The sequence below is a fragment of the Anas platyrhynchos genome, chromosome Z, assembly GCF_047663525.1.
Source record: "Anas platyrhynchos isolate ZD024472 breed Pekin duck chromosome Z, IASCAAS_PekinDuck_T2T, whole genome shotgun sequence".
In the NCBI taxonomy this organism is placed as follows: domain Eukaryota; kingdom Metazoa; phylum Chordata; class Aves; order Anseriformes; family Anatidae; genus Anas; species Anas platyrhynchos.
Window position 1 is genome coordinate 11,463,499 of NC_092621.1, and position 21,983 is coordinate 11,485,481.

The following is a 21,983-nucleotide window of genomic DNA, read 5'->3' on the forward strand; positions in this document are numbered from 1 at the left end:
AGTTCATTGGTCATTATTATTAGCTTCACATAGGAAATGTACATAGCACTGTACCTCTCGTTCTTTCTTATCCTAATCAAGCACAATAGGAAAATGAACCTGCATGGGAAAAGGAATAAATTTCCAACCTTTGTTGTGCACTTTTAGAAAAAAGGTTTTCTGTGAAGAAAGCAGATATTGGGTAAAGACATTTTATTGCTGTTGCTTAGAAAAACAAAAGTCCTAATCCTGCAACTGAATAACAGAGTACTTCAGGAGAAGGCTCTATACAAATGCTTCATAGAAGAATTTACAGGACATGACCTCTGTCACTATATCCTTAATGGACTCAGGATACATAAATGAGATAGCTATACTCTCCTCGTTTTAGTAAACATTGTTCATAATTGGACCATGGGATCATGGCACTTCAACAAAAAGGAAATTGAAGTTTTATTTGTTCCACCGCCTTTCAAGTTCTTTCAGTTAAAACCTCTCAATATACTGAAAAATAAAGTATACAATACACATTTCATTAAAAATATATGCATCTCTATACACACATAGATATTCACACACCTTTTAAAATTGTACCAATAAAGTTATATTTTGCAAATAGTCAGGCTTGCAATTGCTTATTTCTTCTAGATTGATGAATGTGGACTATCTTCTCCCTGTTAAACCTTTGGTTTCAAAAGCTGAAGAAAAATAAATCTCTTTTTTATTCATAATACATTTGCATTTTAGGTTTCATAGTTTCTTTTATTCAAGTGATTTCTAGGAGTCTAACCTAAATATTCCATCTTGTGATTTCAGCACTGTATATGTCTGTGCATAAGCTCCTGTTTGGCAGCTCGATTCAGCTGCAATTTCAGCAGAAGTTTCAGATTACTTTTCCAGTTGAATTTTGTACATTGAATCTTTAGTATATATATCACTTGAAAAAGATATATAACACATTATGAGAAGCCACACTTATTAAGCATGAAAAAAAAAGAGTTTAAGACTTGCCATATTCTTGGAAAAAAAAAAGAGTGGTAGAAGTCTTTCTCTGAGCAGTTCCCTCATAAGAACCTGATGCTTCTTGATGACTTTGTAAACCATTACATAACATCTATTTATGTTACTGCTAGCTCGCAGGATCAGATTCATAGTCTATACTTAAGAAAACCTCAATGGTTTATCATTTAGAGATGCAATCTTGTTTTATGTATATCAGATTTACTGCAAAATGAAGCAGTAATAAATTTAATGAGGTCCTTTAGGGTATTTTGAACTTTACCTATTTCTATATCCTTGACCGGGAGGAAAATAAATGGAGTGATAAACAGCAAATCACGAGGCAGAGGGAGAAATGCAGAAAAGCTTTAGTGAAACATTCAAAAGATTTTTTTTCCAAATAGGAAAAAACAATTCTCCATCTATGTTCCTATTAAAGTTATGGAACAACTGCCAAGAATTTCCAGAATGAAAATCTACAATGGAGACAAAACTTCAAACTGGGATTAAACAGTACAGCTACTCTATTTGTCCAAAGCTCAGTGCATCTAAAAATACCAGACAAAACTGGCAAGCAAGCATTAAGAAAAACAAATCTTTGACCTTCATTTCATATATATGAAAGGAGATCACCAAAATACAGCAAGAAGAAAGTCCACAATTTAACATGCAGTGGCATCAATCCTACTTTAAAAGAAGCACGTCCCTGCCACTACCACAGGCCCCCAAGACCGCAATTTAAACAGAAACAAAACAAATCAAAACACACCTCTAGATTTCTGAATCTTACTCTGAAGGCTCTCAGCTGGCTTGTTTGACCACCAGAGGGCAGGGCAGATGTAGCAGCAGATTAAAGCTTTACTCACAGCAAGTACAGAACACGCTCACAAAAACTGCAACTTTTATTTCCTGAACAGGTAATTTAACATCTAGTGCTCTCTTTGAAAAAGCCCTGAATAGGAGCATTTTTTTTTTCTATTAGTTTAAGGAATCCAGTACTATCTTCTCACCTGGAAATTATTTCAGAGAGCTATACAGATGTTTATCACCGTATTGACATTCTTTTGAAGTGAAATTATGTTTTATAAGCAGAGAAGACAAAAAAGTGATGTTTTCACTAAGACTTTAAGTGATTAATGTAAAAAAATATTACATTTTAACAACAGGGTTTAGAACTTGAACAGTGATGAGAACATATATGTCAGTAAAATAAATAAATAATATTTATTATATCATATGTGAAAGTTATCAATGTTTATAATACCTACTTGCAACAGGAAAAAAAAAAAGTCCCAACATTCAACCATAACACGAAGATATGTAAGTGTTAATGCAAACTGAAATCACACATCAGACACATGGGGGAAATTAACCAGTTACAGTATACAAGAAAAATAATGCCTAACAATGCACTTTTTCTTTCCTGAAGCTAAAAGAAAAAAAAAAAAAAGTCTGTGTGGAAGCTAGCCTTCCACTCCTCTTCCAATTTTTTCACTCACCTGTTGTACTATTAAGTACTGAATATTTTAAGAGCTGTCTCTCATTCTGTCTTCCCCAAAATGTGTCTCATACTGTCGCATTAAGGGGTGTAGCCAATTAATGGTTATGGGTCCAGTGGGATTCAAGGTACTAACTATCACAATCACAGATTCACCAAAAACACATGAACTGTTAGGGATCCAGTCGGATTCAGAGCACTGAACTACCACAGTCATGGATTCACCAATAACATACAACCACCCTTACTCTAGTCGCATTTAATGAGAACTATCACGGCTAGGAACAACGCATTCAAGTGCAATTTATTACAGCAACAGGTACACGGGTTCTTTGAATTGCCAGCAATAGTGACTGCCTGCAAAAGCAAGCTAGCATGCATGAAATACACAGGTGACACAGGTGCGCAGCCTGGAAATTAATGCATTAAAAGGCAAAAAGACTCCACAGAGATTTTTAAGTTTCCACAAGAGACACACAGTATAACCACATGTTCAAATCTCACCCAAAGGCATCCCAATGGAGGGGGGAAGAGAGACTCAGCCCGTCGACTGATCCCAGGAGTCAGGAAGTCCTCCAGATGGTGTATTCTCTTGGGATGGTATCTCCCCTGACAGTTGTATCTTCCCCTCACATACCCTCTCTCTTAGGCCAATTTACATTATTTTCTATTTTTTAGGTGGAGGTTGAGTGACTCTAGTCAAGCATATCTTAATTACGATTGGTGAAAAGTTCTTCCATCTCCATTTAAAGTAATAGGCTCTGAGAAATACAGAGCGCATGCTCAGTGAGGGGTGGTCACATGGAAGCAAGTAGCTTTTGCGATGGAGGTGTGTTTTGGTATTATAATGATATTATAATGAGCAGAATGTGGCCTTCATAATCCACCAGGAAATGTTTGGCAACCTGCTACAGCACTTGGATATAGGCAAGTCAATGGGGCCGGATGGGATCCACCCAAGGGTACTGAGAAAACTGGCGGAGGAGCTGGCCAAGCCACTTACAATCGTTTATCAGCAGCCCTGGCTATCGGGGGAGGTCCCAGTCGACTGGCAGCTAGCAAACGTGACACCCAGCTACAAGAAGGGCCGGAGGGTAGACCCAGGGCACAACAGGCCTGTCAGTTTGACCTCAGTGCCAGGGAAGCTCATGGAGCAGATTGAGTGTCATCAAGCGGCACTTCCAGGGCAAGCAGGTTATCAGGCCCAGTCAGCATGGGTTTATGGAAGGCAGGTCCTGCTTGACGAACCTGACCTCCTATGACAAAGTGACGTGCTTGGTGGATGAGGGAAAGGCTGTAGATGTGGTCTGCCTTGACTTCAGTAAGGCCTTTGACACTGTTTCCCACAACATTCTCCTCAAGAAACTGGTTGCTCATGGCTTGGACTGGCGCACGCTTCATTGGGTTGGAAACCAGCTGAGTAGCCAGGCCCAAAGAGTCGTGGTAAACGGAGTCAAACCCAGGTGGAGGCCAGTCACTAGTGGTGTTCCCCAGGGCTCAGTACTGGGGCCAGTCCTCTTTAATATCTTTATTGATGTGGATGAAGGGATTGAGTGCACCCTCAGTAAGTTTGCAGATGACACCAAGTTAGGTGCGTGTGTCGATCTGCTCGAGGGTAGGAAGGCTCTGCAGGAGGATCTGGATAGGCTGGACCCATGGGCTGAGGCCAGCTGTATGAAGTTCAACAAGGCCAAGTGCCGGGTCCTCCACCTGGGGCACAGCAACCCCAAGCAGAGCTACAGGCTGGGAGAGGAGTGGTTGGAGAGCTGCCAGGCAGAGAAGGACCTGGGAGTGATGGTTGATAGTCAGCTGAATATGAGCCAGCAGGGTGCTCAGGTGGCCAAGAAGGCCAACCGCAGCCTGGCTTGTACAAGAAGCAGTGTGGCCAGCAGGGCTAGGGAAGTGATTGTCCCCCTGTACTCGGCTCTGGTGAGGCCGCACCTCGAGTACTGTGTTCAGTTTTGGGCCCGTCGCTACAAGAAGGACATGGAGGTGCTCGAGAGAGCCCAGAGAAGTGTGACCAAGCTGGTGAGGGGCCTGGAGAACAAGTCTTATGAGGAGCGGCTGAGGGAGCTGGGCTTGTTCATCCTGGAGGAAAGGAGGCTCAGGGGCGACCTTATCGCTCTCTACAGGTGCATTAAAGGAGGCTGTAGCAAGACGGGGATTGGTCTATTCTCCCACATGCCTGGTGACAGGATGGGGAGGAATGGGATAAAGTTGTGCCAGGGGAGGTTTAGGTTGGATATTAGGAAGAACTTCTTTACGGAAAGGGTTGTTAGGCATTGGAATGGGCTGCCCAGGGAAGTGGTTGAGTCACCATCCCTGGAAGTCTGTAAAAGATGTTTAGATGTACAGCTTAGGGATATGGTTTAGTGGAGGACTGGTTAGTGTTAGGTCAGAGGTTGGACTCAGTGATCTTGGAGGTCTCTTCTAACCTAGACGATTCTGTGATTCTATGATTCTGTGAAAAGTACACTAGGTTACAGCATTTGTCAAAACATGACAGGTCGTTGGCTCAGGGTAGCAAAAAGTGCAGCTTACCAGTCTCAGTGTGCACAAGAACAATTGAGTCTCCACCTGGTCACAGAGCCTAGCCATGGTGTCTCCACTCCACTCTACGCTCCGTACTGTTCCTTAGAGCTAGCACACCAGATTTCCCCAGCACGACAGCATCTGAGGTTGGAAGCCTAAGGAACGCTTAGGTAATAGAACTACACCCTACCCTGAAAGCCTCTTCAATGCTGTACATTTTCTTTGAAATGTGAATGTTAGTTTTATTTTCCTAGTTTAGGCAATTGCACCACACATACCAACTCTACTATTTGTAAGTAGCAGAGTCAACTATTGTGGTTAATAATTGCTCCATGATCATAAGTATGAGCTTGCAGTTTTCAGCATTCCTGTTCAAATCTCCATGCTATAATTCCTCTTTGGAGAAAAAGCTAATGCTTCAACACTTTTCTCAGCTGAAGATGTGTAAGATGAAATGAGGCAGTCAGGCCGTAACTAGAAGAATTTAAGCCCTTTTAAGGCAGCTACTGAAGGAAAGTGTCTGATGAGAGAACAAATCCATTACAAAAAACTATTTCAAGAGCTTAGAAGGTGAACTATACCCCTTTGGTAGATAGATGACTCACTCAGAAGGTAACAGAACAAATTTACCTTGCAAAGATTAAGGCTCCTTCCCCACATTTTAAAAGCCAGCATCTTTTCTTAGTATCTTCTTTCATCTTTTTAAATAGAACAAAATACAGTAAGGGTAATTTACCAAAAAGCTCAAAGAGCCACTAAACTTAACTACTAGAATAATTCTCAAAGAAACCCATCATTACAGAAGAACATAACATGAAAACCTCAGATGCAGCAAACACTCCCTTCCCCTCACTCACCTGTTATTTGGGAATTCAGCTATAAAAATAAACTTGGTGCTTGCTTTGGAGGAAATGTTGCAGGTGGAAGAGGTTAACTCATTAAGATCCAGCAGAAAAATCTCTTTTTTTTTTTCAGTCATTTTGTTTTATTTCAAGGCTGAGGGACTCACTTAAAAATGCATAAAGCACTGCTGATCTGAATGTGATGCTCCTAAAACCTTTGCATTCTTTGTATACCAGGTGTTGACCTATAAGAAAGCAAAGCAGATAGGGATTACAAAGATCTGAACTGGCATCACTATTCTAATATGAAAGTTAGTAAAAGCCTTGAAGCCAATAGCTATGTCATGGTCTGAGAATATTTTTTTGCATTAATGTTCTCTATATGGAGACGATCTCGTGTGGAATGCCTTTAGTCTTGCTGTTAAGCATTAAGTACTGAGAGATCGTTTTTTCATCTTCCATGAATAAATGGGTTGACAATCTTGATATTTGATCAGTGGTGATAATTACTAATATTTACATGCATGCGATTTACTGTACTTTACTTCTAGGTAAACAAACATCATTTTATTTTCCAAAGGTCAGGCTTGTAGTAAGAACTGTGTATTTTTCTATTTGTTTTGCAAGACATGTAACAGCATTATGAAACGGGGAATTTCCAAGAATTAGTTAAAATAGCACACCTCTAATTTTTGGTATTAACTTCCTGTTTTTCTCTTACTAAAGTCAAAACGGCTCTACTGAACGCCTATTTACCTCACTTCATAGTGAAAACTATGAAAACCTCATGGATTCCTTCTAGAAACCTCATCTCTCAACCTCCCTTTAAATAAGTATTTCAGAAACACTGTCTAGGATTGCTGACTTTTGGTATTATCCTCATTTGAAATTTATTTATCCTTCTGGCCCTGTCTCATGAACAGGGATCTTTGGAATCCAGAAAGCCTAACTAAAACTTTTGATTTTAAAAACTTTATTAAGAGACGTCTGCTCTTGGAACAGCAGGGGCAAATTACATAGCACCCTGTGCCATCTTTATTCATAACAGCCTTACTTGGAAGCTAGGGCTGGGACTAGAGCACGCTTCCCATTTCTGATTGTTTACACTCTTTTTTTTTTTTTTTTTTGGAAAAGCTCACATTGTCATGGTAGCAAAAGCACAGGTTGAGAGATAACGATAAAGGGACTAAAGTAAACTGACAGTGAGTATCTGAAGTACTGTCATCCTGCCATGCTTACAGTACTACATGACCAACTGGTGCTAACAGGGATCAGCAAACTATGACAGGCTGTGGTAGTTTCGCGTGAAATTGCATTGATTGCAATAATATTTTAACAGTAATAAATCTCATCATGGACTCCTAGAATCCTGGAGTCATTCAGGTTGTAAGGATCACCAAGTCCAACTATCACCTAACACTACCAAGCCCACCATTAAATAATGACCATGCCTATTAGTGCCACACTGACACAACTCTTAATATCTCCAGGGATGAAGACTTTACCACTCCCCTCATCAGCCTGTTCCAATGTAAAACTTTCCATTTTTTTTTCCTGATCTCCAATTTAAACCCCCCCTGGTGCAACTTGAGGCCATTTTCTTGCGTCCTATCACTTGTCACCTGAGAAAAAGCAACCAACGCCCTCCTCACCACAACCTCCTTCCAGGTAGTTGTAGGGAGCGATGAGGTCTGCCTGCAGCTTTCTCATCTTGTTTCTCAAAATGTTTTGAAGTGTTCACAGATGCTGTCCAAACCCATGCTGCTCTCAAGTTTATTCGCAAAGGAAGGCCAGAAACTGAAACAGAGCGTAGGGAATACAGAAAGACACTGTGAGAAACCGCTCCTGCTCCAACAGCATACCTGGCTGCTGCACTGCAAGAAGTCTTCTCCACCAACAAAGACGGGGGAAAAGGGCACAGCCCCCCAAAACGAGGCATCATTTTGGCTTATCCCAGCACCTACTCACACACGTGTTCAGGTGAATTAAGCCTACTGCTCTTTCTCAGGCACTGACACAGGAGAGCACCAGCAGGGCGCTTCAGATGCAGCGTGCTTTGGCGTGAACACCCACCAGGGGATGCCAGATTATATTTTCAAGGTCTTTTTGGTCAGATTTTTGGGTTGGTTGGCTTGCTTTGTGGTGTCGTGTCCCACCCCACAGAGACGGGGGGGCTTTCCAAAAGCGGATTTTTACCACAGACACCGAGAACCTGCGGCCCCAGGAGGGAAGCCCTGAGCTTGCCGCCGAGAGGGGGGCAAGGAGGCTCAGCCCCCACCCTCCGCCACACACCTGCAGGGAGGAAAACGAAGAGGGAGGGGAAAAAAGGGGAAGCGGCGCTTTCCTGGACAGCGCCTCAGGTGACGGCCGGCGCTGCGGTTTCGGCATGCAAAGCAGGAGCGGCGGCGGCGCCCTTTCATCGCGTTTCCTCCCGTCGCCTCAGCGAGCTCGAGGAACGGCCACTGCAGGCGGCCATTTCCACCCCCCCTCCCCCCTTCCCGCCATTGCCCCTCAGCAGCCGCCATCTTCCCTCCCCCCCCCTCACACCAAGGGGGGGGGGGGGGGGGGGGGGGCAGTAACGCAGCGCCGCGTCCCCTTTAAGCGCCCCCTCCCCTCCCCCCTCCCGCCCCTTCACGTGGTGAGAGGGCAAGGGCGGGGATCCCGCGCTGCGTCACTTCCGTTCCTCTGGCGGCGCAGCCGAGCCCCGCGCGGAGCAGGACGTGAGTCTTGGGGTCCCCCCCTCAGCGCCCCGCCGCCATTTTGTGACCCCCCCCCACCCCAGTACCACACTGACGGGGTTCGGCGCCCCCGGGGCGGCCATGCGGCGGCGCTTCCCCCCCCCCCCCCTTCTCCTCCTCCTCCGCCTCCTCCTCCTCCTCCTTTCCTCGAGTGCCCGCTGCGCCCCGCGGGAGGGCTGCCCCGGCGGGGAGCGGGCCGGGGGCGGGAGGAGGAGCTGGCGCTGAGGAGAAGCTGCCATGTTGGGGGGGCAACAAGGGAGGGAGAAAATGGCGGCAGGGAACCGCCCGGCTCTGTTACCCCCCCCCCCCCCCTTCGCCCCCCGCTGTCTGCCCACGGACGACCCCCGACCCTTTTTGTGTGTTTATGTTTTTGGGGCTGTTTTTGCTTTTTTTCGCCGCAGCCTCCTTTTGCCGCCCTGCCCTCCCCTCACAGGGCGGGGGCTGGCCATGCCTCTGCCCCCCGCCCCCCTCTTTTTCCTCAAGCCTTCGCCCCCTGCCCCCGGGGGGTGAGGAGAGGCTGAGGGGAGGAAAATGGCGGCTGGGAGCCGCCTACCGGTGCTCCCAGCTCATCCCGGCCCCGCTTTCTTCTTCTCCCTGCCCTCAGCCCTCCCGTGGCCTGTCTCATTACGCCCTCCTTCAACCCGCTGCTGCGGGGTCGCCTCGCCCTCTGCTTGCCAGCCTCTCCACAGGGGGTACCACCCCTCCCCCTCCATCGCTCTTTCCTCCAATTTCCACCCCCAGCCTTCCTCCATGTTGTCGCCCTCTCATCCTAATGCGGATTGCAACCTCTGTCTGTGGCCCCTGACCCTGGATTATCAGTCTCATTCGGCCCCTCCATTTTATGCCATTGCTGTGCTTGGCTTTGCCTTGTCCCATTCCAGCTCTCCTCTGCCTCCATCCTGTAGCGTGGTTTGTTAGCTCCCACGTACGGTGTTTCATTTCCAGCATTACAGCTTCCATCATTGTGCTCCAAGCTATTACGACAGAACTTGCCCCACTTTAGAACCGCATGGAGCCATTAGCATTATTCAGACTCCATTTTTACCTGTGTACGTGGTTTATTTGACCACAAGTTTATTTAAAAACACCCCTTTTCCTTTACTGAGATTTGCTTCTCTACTTTTTTTTTAGTCTTCCATAGTTTGAGTTTTATATTCAATTTCTCTGTGATGGTTATTTTTATTCTGAAAGAGCTATTTGTTTGTCACAAAGAGTTTCTAGTAGCAGGCAAGATCTTCAGCTGCCATATCTAACCACATGTTTGCATAGTAAAGAGATGTAGAAACACACCTGGCAGCATGCATTCAAGGAAAATTGAATGTCCGCTTGTCTGGCAAATGAATAGACCATAATGACTGATGTGTTAAAGTTGCAGTTGAAATATTAATTGCAGTACTGTAATTCATTGTAACTAAGGTGTGTTTTCAGACTTCCCTATGACTGATGGGAGTCTTACCTTAACGTATGGTCATTATACAGCTCTTACTGGCATATTCAGCTAGGCGAAATGCCTGTATAAGAATATAGATAATGCTCTGTCCTTAATAGTTGATGAATGTAGTATTGAGAATTCAAGCTATAAGGATAGTAGTGTGCAGTATTTTTGAAAAATTGCCCCTTTCTAAACAGTTTGGAAACTACGACACTGCGTTTAAGGCCATTGCAGCAAAAAGGGGAATAGGGAATGGTGTTTGTGATTGCATCAAGAGTTTATTAAAGCTTATATGAAAAGGCAGGAAAAATTAGGAGGGTTTTGAATAAGGTGAGGCTTTACAAACAGGTTTGAAGGTTGCTTTCCAGATACAATGGGATGTATTTGTTGTACAGTGTTCTCATGTTATCTTTCTCTTTGTAGAATGCCTAAGTCAAAGGAACTTGTGTCTTCAAGCTCATCTGCCAGTGATTCAGATAGTGAAGTTGACAAAAAGGTGAAAATTATATTCAGTTCATTACTACTGTAATAACTTATACGTGGCAAAGTGCATGTCATTCCATATGATTTGTTAGACACTTGAGGAAAAAAAAGCAGGGCTAGGGTTTGGGTAGTTAAGAGGTTTTTGCCTTGTGGTAAACTTTTTTCTTAAGTTGCATTTTGCTTTATACAATATTTTCCATATGGTATATCCGGACACAAGCTTTCTGTAACTCCTGTTTTGTGGCAAGAGATAGGTTTTGGTATAAGCAGCCCCTTGTGGCAAGAATTTGGACTACTTTTGAGAGACAACCCCCCTCCTCTTTCATTCTGTTGTCTGGATACCTTGCAAGTCCAAGGTGAAAACCTCCACCTGCCTGGTTGTCCCACTACCACTTGCTTATCTTGTTTACATGTTCTTTTTCTGTTTCAGATTTTCTTTTACTATCTGCTAGTTTCTTACTTAAAAGCTGGGCCAACCTGAGTGTCTTTGAGCTGATTAATTTTTACATGTTAACTGCTTTTAAATGCATAAATCAAATGTTCCCAGTTATTTTTATTTCATTTGTAAGTTTTTGTTGGTGTACCGGTCATTATGATCAAAAACTGAGTACAACAGGGAATTACCTTTTTTAGAAACACTTAGGTGGTAATGATGCATCAGGTCTTTTAATGTTGTATGTGGAAAAAAAACAAGTTTGCTTTAATGAATTGATTCAAATGTGACTTAGTTGCAATAAGCAAATTAGGTATTCTGTCAAAGAATAGTATCAGATAAAATGGTCAGGTGATGGCTTTTTGGTAGGGAAATGTATTCCTGAAAAGCCATACTCAAACTGTTTGCTTCAGTGGGTATAAGTCTTTTTTTTTTCTCTGACAACCTCCCATATTTGTTGCAACCATTTCTCTTTGAAAAAGGTTACCCACAATATGGTTCTAGCAGGTGAGACCAACTTCTGGTATTTCTGTATCACTGTTTTCTTGGTGGGAGGGAGGTGGGCTGGGAGAGTGTGCTTACCATATAAATATTGACAGAGTAACTTTGTAGCACCTGCAAGTAATCTAATTTACAGGTAATACCATCTGAATGTTTTAAAACCATTTATTGTGATATATAGACAGAGATGGGACACTGGTAATGAAGAAAAAAATGTTCCCCAGGTGGAGGTGACTTCCAGATCCTTTCTTCATTATCTCATTTTTAATTTTTCATTTTTTTTTAGAAGTTGGTAGCTGTCCTGCATTTTTTGTTCATTTCAGAAGAAGGGAATGTGAAACTTCCATCAGACTTTATTTTTTCGATTAAAACTATTGAACTGATAATACTGCTGCGCAAAAAGAGTAGGCTTTTTGAAATGTATTTTGACTAACTCTCCTTAAAGCCAGAGTATTATTATAGACTTCACTGGGAACAGAATTAAACTCATTTGGAGATTTTTTTGAAATTCCAGTCTAAATTGTGTGGTATTGGAGGTCTGCCATCACAAAAGGAAGGTGATACAGTGTGTAGTAGTAGTTTGTAGCCTCTAATGGAAGCTTTTCTTTGTAACTAGATGTTGCAAGGTGTGGTTCATGCATTTCTATTTTATTCTTGCTCCAAGGCAAAGCGGAAAAAGCAAGCAGCTCCAGAAAAGGCTGTAAAGAAACAAAAGACGGGTGAAAGTTCAAAAGGTGCCGCTTCTTCTAAGCAAAGCAGTAACAGAGATGAAAATATGTTTCAGGTAAAGTTGATGATTCTTTTAAAGCCTGGTTAAAGTAGCATGTTACATCATATTCAATATAAATTTTGAGGTGGTATGAATATGGTGGTAGTGTAGAGCCTAGTTTTTGAACCCCTGGTTAAAGAGCTGTGATGCTATGGTATAGATGAGGTACTCAAAAAGCATTTCCAGTAGAGGAAAAGAATCTGAGTTGCGGCAAGTGATCTATCCTGTTCCTCATGGTCTTTGTCCATGGTAACTTTCTAAGTAGTAATTTTGTCTTTAAATACAACACTTGTCTTGAATATACTGTACATATTAAATCAGGACAGTCTCTGGGTGGAAATGTATTTTAACCAGGGCTCTTGAAAGAAAGGTTTTTGGAAGGCTAAGTATGGACTCTTCATTCCTATTTAACTAGGTCAATGGCATCTTGACTTTTGTCTTATAAGACAGTGTCTTAGAATAGGTTTCGCTTGTTTATTTTGTGATGCAGGTTTTTCTCACTGAACATTCAAAAAGACTGTAATATCATCTGAATGTAGATCTTTTTCTTTGCAGCAAGATGCATTTATGAGCTCAAGGTGCAGTTCTTGGGGTTAGCTGAAGCAGTAGCACTGTGTACTGCAATGGGAGAAAAATCTCAAGTTTTCTTCAGACAGGATCTTCTGTGAAGTTATTTTATTTGTGATTGCAATGGCATGCCAATTAGGAGCTCATTTTAGTAAACAAATCATTACCTTTTATTCCGTAATACCTGACACGTGATCACCTCTCCTGTTTCCTCATTGGCTGAGTACTACAGGTTCACAAGCTACTTGATGCTCCGCTATACCATATCTATACAATTTTCCTTTTTTCAACCCTTTTAATTTCTCCATTTTCACTTCTTCCTCCTTTTTTATGTTTTGAGAACTTGTGAGCTTTGTCTTACTGTTCCCACACTGTTCATCCTGTTTTTCTCAAGTTTCCACCTTATTTTGGAACAGTGAGGCTTTCTACTGTCCGCTTACCTACTTAGCATTTCTCCCTGTTATATGACTACACAGCTGTCTTTAAGTACAGAAAATTATTTCTCTGCTGCAAAAACACAACTTAGTTTCTCATGTTTAAGGTGTGCAAGAATTTATGTAGCTTTGAATTACCTATTCTAGGGGAATGTGTCAAAAGTTAACAAATGTCTGTGTATAGGTAGCTTGTTAAGGGCAGGGAAAAACTTAAGAACCAGTGTACTAAATACAGTGAACTAAAGTTTGTGGAAGGGCATGGGAAGGATGTCTAATAAGATGGTCCCAATATTGGGTAAGGCAAAAGAAATGGCTTTGGGCTTTAGTTGTGCAAAGGAATATGGCAAAAAAAAAATCTCCAAGAAGTAAGACCTGCGTGACTGATTCTGTCATACAGGGCAGTTACTCTGTGTTATCAGTCCTTACATTGTTTATCATGTATAGTTGAAGAGAGGGCTTCAGTTGACAGCACAACTAATTAATGGTTGTACTTGACCATTAATGTGACCTAAAACTTTGATTGCTGCCTGCCTTTCAGTTACTCAATGGCAAATATTTTTTAGATTGCTTATTCTGTTATGTGAAGCATTGTGTTTTTTTAATGCTACATCAGCTTAATGTGCATTAACTGAGGTGCAACTGATTCAGTGTAGAAATAGCACTGCTGGTCAATGGTTACTTCCTCTCTCTCCCCTCTGCCCATGATAGCATGCTAGAAGCTTCAGCTGCATTTTAATTTTTTTAGGTACTTTTGTTTGTTTGTGTTTTTTTTTTTTTTTTTCTGGGGCTATTAATACTGCAAACCTCCTTTCTGTTTCCCTGTGACAGTAAAATTGATGTGCAAGTGAATTCGCACAGATGTGGCTTGAACCAATACTGATAGAAATCGGTCAGTGAAGCATTCACAGGATGGTCAGAAGTTTTATAATATCCATATTGTGTGTAGGAGTGGCAGCAAATGATGAGAAACTTAGTGACTTAATGTACCAAACCTCAGGCTGTGTTCTGGAAGTATACAGGTTCACTTAATGTAGAGCTCTTGGTGACTGCTGTACTCAGAAGATTCAGCATTTTTGTCAAGGTCTAGGTCTTTTTTTTTTTTTTAAAGCAGATGTTGGTGTAACTCTTCTTGAAGCTCATTAAGAGGAGAATTAATCTAAGTAGTAGAGAATTATTTCAGTATGAGACCAAATGTATCTTATTTGCATGTCATGGCCTTTTTTAGGCTTTATAGGTAGCCTAGCATACGTTAGAATTTGTTAAAAGGGTGGTTTGGGCACAACTGAAGTGCAGAAGTTTATCTTGTTCCAATTTGTGATGTACTGCTAGAGGTCCTAAGGAGAAACATCGATCATGTTAATGTGGAATGGCTTAGTGTTCATGCAGTAGATTCCAATCTGTTGCTTCAAGCCCATGTAAGCTCTGCATCGTGTACTTTGGTTAGTTTGAGAAAAATCCTGTCTTCTACCTATGCCTGATTTGGATGAGGTTTGTTAATGCTGTCTGGATACAGTATTAATGACAGTCCAGAATGGAGCCACACTACACAAGGTATTTCACAGAATTTGTTATTTCAGTTTGTGCGAAAAGAACTTTGCCCCCACTCTCTCTCATTTTAGAAAGTTAAGTTGTATTTACTTTTTGACTTGTGAGAAATAATTTCATCAGCTTCACGGTGTGAAGTCTTTATCATAGGTCCCTGAAGATAAATAAACAAGCTTGTGATGCTCTCTAGAGGTGATTGATCATGGAAATAATGAATAGTGTTGCATCGGTAACCACCTCAGTTTCAGAATTAACGTTCTGAACCAATTTGTCCTGCAGAGCTCAGCTGTTTACAGAACCTTGCATTCTAGGTGTTTGTATTATCTTACTGTGTTCCTTCTAACGTTATACATACAGTTACCAGGTACGATAGAAGGCTGACTTTTGGCAATTCCTACTTTTATGGTGTGTATGCAGTTTAAAAGCAACTGGCAATTTAGGGGGAAAATGTAGATAAATATACTCGGTGAAACTCATACAGGAAGTCAGATAAGTGTCTTTGAAAGTAACCTAAGCATTTCAGTGCATTTTATTCTAAGTAATAGAAACCTGGAAATAGTATCTTTGACTTAATAGAATAGTGTATCTGAAGAGTTGTGGTATTTAATAAAAAAGCGTATTAGCTTGTGTGTGAAGGTTGAGCAGCATTAACTGCCCTGCGTTAAAGCAATACAACCCTTGGAACACTACAGTGATTATAGTGTTATATCCAGTGAAGTTATTCCAGTACTGTCAGCTGCTGTGTGAAAAAAAAATTATTCCGAAATTGCTTGGTGCCAGAATTACAGGTATCGGGACCTTAAGAAAAATCAATTTACTTAGGTAAACCTAGATTTTGGTTGATTTTAACATTTGTTGCTAATTCTAACTGTATGTTAGAAACCAGCATTAAAGCTTTTAGCAGTGAGAACTGTTTTGCATAGGGTTCAGCGAAACATTCTGAATTTAATGTGAGCATTCAGAGGAAATGTAGACAGAGGCATGAAGCCTAAGAATTTCAGCACTTTTGTTTGGAACTGTTTCCAGTTAAGGTAGACTTAATGGCCAAATAATGCATGCTTTATACTCTTGCACCCATGTCTTACTGTAGTTGAATTAAGATATGTAGTCTTTATAATCCTAAACCCTTTTACTGTACTTGCATCTCTAATCTGCTGTATTGTTTTAGGATTTTATTTCTTAATGCAAATCTGGAATTACCTGGCAATGTGCTAGTGGTCTTTGATAGACCTGGGATAAAAGATGTTCTGGAGTACTAGTACTTGGAGACCTAAGTCACTTGAAGTCAGTGAAGTGTTACAGTGTAAAACCAAGAAATGTTGTTTATGCAGACTACTTAGGCTATCCTTTGCCAGCAGTGCTGACAGATATGGCCATGTTACCAAGTTAAGTCTGAAAGAACTCAGCTGCTCTGACATCATAGCTTATTTTTGTGTTGTATTTGTAGTGCTGTGGAAGTATTTAATAAATCACAAAATACTATTAAGAAATGTAAGCTCATGTTCGTTTTAAGGGCTACGTTGAAGTAAGAAAAAAGCTTCATGCTTATGGTATATAGAGATGTTCCAGTTGTTTTAAAATAAATTTTGGAGATAATTGAACAGGGTCTGCATAAGAAGAAAAATGTCTTTAACCAAACATAACACACTTGTTTATATCTATTTTATGAAGTAACAGCTTAGACTTAAACATTCGTGGATGACTTTAACTGATATAAGAGTTCATGTTTTCTGGTCAGGCTTGAAGCTAGTGCGACGTGTTAAATTATGTTTTGTGCAAGATGCATCAATTAGGGAAATTTGATATTCTTAATAAAGCTGTTTTACTTTTTCTGTTTTAATATTGTTTGCTTTAGGATGTATTCTTTGTTCAGAAGCTGTATCCAGAAAGTACATACAGAACTCTTAAGTGTTTCTTAAATTAATTGCTTCATTTTCATTATCTAGTTTCTGATTCTCAAATCCACATACATTGAATTGATGTGAATAAATATGTTGTCAAATGTGGGAAAAAAATAAGCCTAAATGTATAGTGTGGTGCAGTGTGTTATGCTTCCCCCTCTGCTCTCAACCTCCACCCCCCAAAAAAAGAAAAAGGCCTCAAAGTTCAGTTAAGTTGTTGTGGTACAGAAATTCCCAAAGCATCACTTTTAACGAAGATAATTTCATGCCGTGGTACATGCTGGCAAACTTTGAAAGTTTTGATTTTTTTGGAACATCTGGTGACAAGTGAGAAATTTTTGCCCTCTGTTCCAGTGAAGTACCAAGAAGATTTGAAAACAGATGTGGGGCCACTTGGTCGTTTCCTTTCATTTTCCATCTGTATTTGCTTTGTTTTAAACAAGCTAACCAAATATCACTAAGACTTCTCTAGAAATTGTGCTGTTCTTGTGTGAATATCTAAGCATTTTTTTTTGGTTGTTCTAAAATTTAAATTTGGTAATAGAGCTGCCTCTTTCTTTGTTCACAACTGCTGCTAACAAAGATGGTTATAGTACAGGTAATAAAAAAATAAAAGGAAATTAGTGGTTTTTGTAAGAATTCAATTTGTTAAGAATATAGGTATTTCTATTCTATGAGAGCCCCTTCTGCAAAAAAAAAAAAGTAATGCTTAACTGGTTTAAGTCCTTCATCCATTTATATTGTCATTACCTATTAGCCTACTGACTACTCCAGATTAAGCTCTTGATCTAGTTGTTTCTCTCATGTCTAAAATAAGCTGCAGTGGGTAATGTCACATGTCTGAGTCAAATACTGTTAGGAAAAGTGAATGGTGTAATATGTAAAATACCTAAAAGATCCTTTTATGTGTTTTGACAGATTGGCAAAATGAGGTATGTCAGTGTTCGTGACTTTAAAGGGAAAGTCTTAATTGATATTAGAGAATATTGGATGGATCAAGAAGGTGAAATGAAGCCAGGCAGAAAAGGTATCGTTCTGCTTCATCTTATTTTGTATTAAAGCGTTGTCTGCAATTTATTGAAAATGTGTGCCAGATATTTATACTTTGTTACTGCATGGTATTTTAAGAGTAATACTTTTGTTTTAACAGATGACTAGTTTTATCTGTACATTATTAACAAAAGTGAAGTGATTTTGTTGGCCTAAGTCAGTTTTTCTAAATGGATCCTGCATAGTTTATGGAAACAAGGCATTGGGTACAAGAAAACTTATTATGGGAGCTGTACATCTCACCATGCTTTTTCTACCCTGTTGATTAACTGAATTAACTCAATTTCTCGCCTGTGTTACAGTCAGATTTTCTTATTTCTAATATGACTGAAAAGGCTTGGGTTTAGTTGGAATACAATGTTAAATTATGCAAAACAATTTTGATATTGATAAAAACAGTGTTTTTATCAAATTTCAAATTAAAATAATAGAAATGTTTCATGTGACAAATTTTTTTGGAACAAATATTTTACTTGAGGTGAAAATACTTGAAGTGCTTGAGTTTTAGTACTTTGTGTCTGTCTAATCTGCAACACAACACAAGCCTTTAAACCATTAGTTGCTTCTCCCATACCTAATTTTTATGTCAACCTTTCACTTAACTGGCTTTGGAACTTGGGCCACCTGCCGGATGAGGATGAGTTGATAGTTGCTTTCCTTAATGTCATTTGGTTGTTTAGAAAAGCTTACTTTACTCCTTTTTCACATTCTGCAAAGGAAAAAGGTGAGTGTGAAACATTCTGTTCTGAGGATCAAAGGCATTTATATTTTTATGATGTGTCCAGGAGCAGCACAGTGATATTTGGAAAGCTTGAGAATTTTCAACATCTCATAGATAACCACTGATAGTTGGCTTGTATGATCAGAGTATTATGGGCACCTTACAGGAAAATTTATTTTTTTGGATGTGTTGCTGCTGTCTAACAAAAAACAAACAAACAAAAAAAAACACAAAAAATGACTTTAATGTTTAAAGACTAAACTGGTGTATTTTGAGGTGGAAATTAAAAGCATATCAATCAAAAGCTAGAGTGGGAAACAACAGTGAGACTTGGTGGGAAGGCAAAGTGATGGTCTATCTACATGATAGAAACGTTTATCATTGCGGCAAACAGGACTGGATTTTATTAGGATACCACTAATAATGTGATAGCATGAGGGTTTAATGTTCCAGTGATACATTTATGAGCTGCTTACAAAGCTATGCTGCAAATGGTATAAACAATTGAAGTTTTATAATAAGAAAGAAGAAAAAAGTCTAACAGTTAGGAATTGCTTTGTCAGATTATTTCAAATAGCAGTTCTAAATTCATGTCTGTGTACAGTTCATATAGTATGTTATTCAGGGGCAACTTGATGACATTAGGTCCTCCAATAATGGTTAGCATGCCTGGCATAACTATTTTCAAAATAAATCTTCCACCTTAGGACGGGTGGGAGAACTGGCTAGAAAAGTGACAATGTGGAGTGTTTGCTGCTTAAAATAACAGTACTCTGGCAAAACGGTGGTAGAAGAGGGAGGGGAAAAAGGTGATGAGTCCCAAAGATGGAATTCATAGTTTCACCTGTTTTCAGGTCCTGCTCCACCTACAGTGAGAAAGCAATGAATGAAGCCTGATCACTGAGGGGGGAAAAAGGGGGTAAATAGTAGAAGAGCCTGGCTGAAGAGAGTGAGAGGTAGGCCTGTGAGTCTGTACTTATATAGAGTGGGCATAAAGATTAATAGTGGAAGAAGGAGGAGGCTACTACATGAAAGAAAACATGCCTGGACTGAAGCTTGAGGAAGTAAAAACTCAGAACTGAGGAGATGGTTTCTGGGGTACTGAGTGATTATTGACTGAATGTCACAAGAATCTGTAGTGATATTGAAGTTTAAAAATAATAACAAAAAAACCACCAACCTTTCATGTTAGTTTGTGAATCCTAGGGAATAGAATAGTGTTTCTCTAAAATGTTACTGATAGCATACATTATTCACGGTGATTTAAGACATGCCCCTCCCCCTACCCCCCATTTTTTTCTTCACAAGAGAAGAAAAACAGACGTATAGTACATCAAAAATACTTAGTTTAGTCTACAGAGCTATTTGGCTTTTAGCAGCCAACTGAAATAGGATTGGTTTCCCATCTCATCCAATTTTGTGCCGCCTCCTATCAGGGCGATAGGTCTCTTTCCCTTCCTGCGTTTCACAAAATACTTGTGAATGAATTTTGTATTGTACCCATTTTCTTTGTAAGGTAAACCTGCCCAGACCTGGGCTGAAAGTCTAAACTGAAGGGTTCCAAGTAAGTAGTTTAACCATGCAGCTGAGACTTGTTAGTAGTACACATGATGTAGTGTACTAATGATGTAGTGCATTAATAGTTGTGACAGTGTTTGTGTATGAAATCAATCTTGGTTGTAAGTATGCAAGATCCTGATTACAATTCTCTTTTTGTACTAAGTATTTGTTTTTAATTATTTCAGGTATTTCTTTAAATCCAGAACAGTGGAACCAACTGAAGGAACAGATTTCTGATATTGATGATGCAGTAAGAAAACTGTAAAGACAGCCATACAGAAATCTTTATCACTTTTGTTGGTTTAAGCGGTCTTTATACATTGGCTTTTGTTTTCTAAAATATTGTTTTCGAAGCTATTGTATATTTGGATTGCAAAACAATTTGTAAGATGGATACTTTTTTTATGTGCATTAAAAGTGTATTCTGAGTGAGGCTATTTGTGTATACTTTACTAAAAAGAACTGTGTTGCTTTCACCTCATGGTGTAAAATAAACAAATCGAGTAATATGTAAAGCATAGTTGTTATGGCCTTTTGATTGAAGATGTTTGTTGATAAGGCCACCTATTGGCTTCAGGCTTTGTTTCAGTTTAGTTTAGTTTGTTTTCTAAGGAGATTTAAAAAATGTCTCCATTTACATTTTTTTTTTTGTTTCGTACCCTTTGGTATTGCCCTCATCTTTCTGCTTTAAAACTTGATACAAACAGTGAATACCTGGTAAAAACACGTTTTTGTAGATAATTTTAAATACTGTATTTGCTAATTTTCCCTATTTATTCAGATGTAAACAGTCCTGAGTATATAGACTTTTTTGCATTATTTGCATGGAGTGTTATGCTAAGCAGTAACACTTGAACACCACCCACACAGTCTATTCCCATTTTTATATAGCTTGCTTGACTTAGAAAATACAATTAGCCTTTATTCATGGACTCTAGATTCTAGAATGTGATGCATAAACTTTTACAGTATTATATATATATATCTAAGAGTAAGGTAGGTTTAAAAGCTCCAAACTTTGTTATTATTTAGGCACACTTTTCAGTCTTTGCATTAATTTAATTCTTGAACACATACTGAATTATTCCATATAAAATAGCAGTTAACCTGCTTTTGTAGGGCTTTTGTTTGAGAGCACTGTTTAAACAATAGTGCTTAAAAAAGGCTGTGACACAGGTTAAATGGTCATACAGGGTTAAAATTGCTTCAGACAGACTATCATGCTTTTGCCCTGACCACCCTGCCTGACCAAACCATTTTGCTTGCCTTGCGTGGCTTACATGGTTCTTACAACTGGTTCTTCTTTTGTACAGAAGGTATATAGTGTTTACAGTGGAGCACTGGTACCTAGTGGATCCACAAGTAATGAACGCTGCTTGTCTACCAGTGTACATTCTGAGAAGCCTCTGTCCAGTGGAAGTTCTATTAGACTAGATGTTGTTTTAGCTGAAGGGAGATCTTGGTAGGCATCATGAGGCTATGGAAAGAAGAAGGATGGATATGTTCAAGTAGGACTTACAGAGCAAACGAGCACTCGAGTAGAGAAACGGCTAAAGCTCAGAGTTAGCTGACATAATAACTACAGTGAAGAAGCTTAACATTAGCAGAATTGGAGAAGAGTTCATTTTAAGAGTTCATGATTAATAGAAGGAAGAAGGTGAAACAACTTCATGAAAACTGTCATTTCAAGACTTTGTGGTACTATGTAGTGAATGTACAATTTATTGGTTCAGCTGTAACTTTCCCATTTGGTAAATTTAAATGTTTTTAAATTTTGTATAGATAAACAGGATTCACTGTTTAACTGTGGGATATTTTAATATAATTGCTTATATTGCAGACATACTTGGAAGTCCTGTTCTGCTAAGTGCCATACACAGACTGTTCCTGTGCTGTGGAGTTTATAATTCAATACAAATGGTATATGAATGGTGAGGGGAGGTGACCTCATCAAATTAAGTATAGATTGTTTAACTTAAATATTGTGTTAGATAATTTC

General features: G+C 39.9%; 1 protein-coding gene and 1 long non-coding RNA gene across 3 annotated transcripts; one reads left to right on the forward strand and one right to left on the reverse strand.

Moving 5' to 3' along the window:
• Window positions 1-399: 399 nt before the first annotated feature.
• Window positions 400-8,385, reverse strand: LOC106019213 (uncharacterized). The gene is made up of 4 exons (XR_003493098.3): window positions 8,143-8,385; window positions 7,503-7,647; window positions 5,866-6,095; window positions 400-5,706 (listed from the first exon to the last, which is right to left on the reverse strand). It is a non-coding gene; the product is annotated as an uncharacterized lncRNA (long non-coding RNA).
• A 47-nt stretch (window positions 8,386-8,432) lies between these two features.
• On the forward strand, window positions 8,433-20,499 carry SUB1 (SUB1 regulator of transcription). Of its 2 annotated transcripts, XR_011805955.1 has the most exons (6): window positions 8,433-8,570; window positions 10,444-10,516; window positions 12,102-12,221; window positions 17,572-17,680; window positions 19,279-19,380; window positions 20,170-20,499. XR_011805955.1 is itself a non-coding variant. In XM_038170529.2 (5 exons), exons 2-5 carry the CDS (start codon window positions 10,445-10,447, stop codon window positions 20,247-20,249), a joined length of 381 nt encoding a protein of 126 aa, XP_038026457.1. In that variant the 5' UTR covers window positions 8,446-8,570; window position 10,444; the 3' UTR covers window positions 20,250-20,499. The 2 variants fall into 2 exon arrangements, 1 of the variants encoding a protein (XP_038026457.1); XM_038170529.2 differs by lacking the exon at window positions 19,279-19,380 and having other exon boundaries at window positions 8,446-8,570.
• The last annotated feature ends 1,484 nt before the right edge of the window (window positions 20,500-21,983 follow it).

Bases quoted from the DNA above. Each gene is read 5' to 3' on its own strand.
- SUB1 (XM_038170529.2), top strand. From the start codon at position 10,445: ATGCCTAAGTCAAAGGAACTTGTGTCTTCAAGCTCATCTGCCAGTGAT. The intron at 12,222-17,571 runs GTAAAGTTGATG...GTGTTTTGACAG, and splicing joins GAGATGAAAATATGTTTCAG to ATTGGCAAAATGAGGTATGT. The intron at 17,681-20,169 runs GTATCGTTCTGC...TAATTATTTCAG, and splicing joins AATGAAGCCAGGCAGAAAAG to GTATTTCTTTAAATCCAGAA.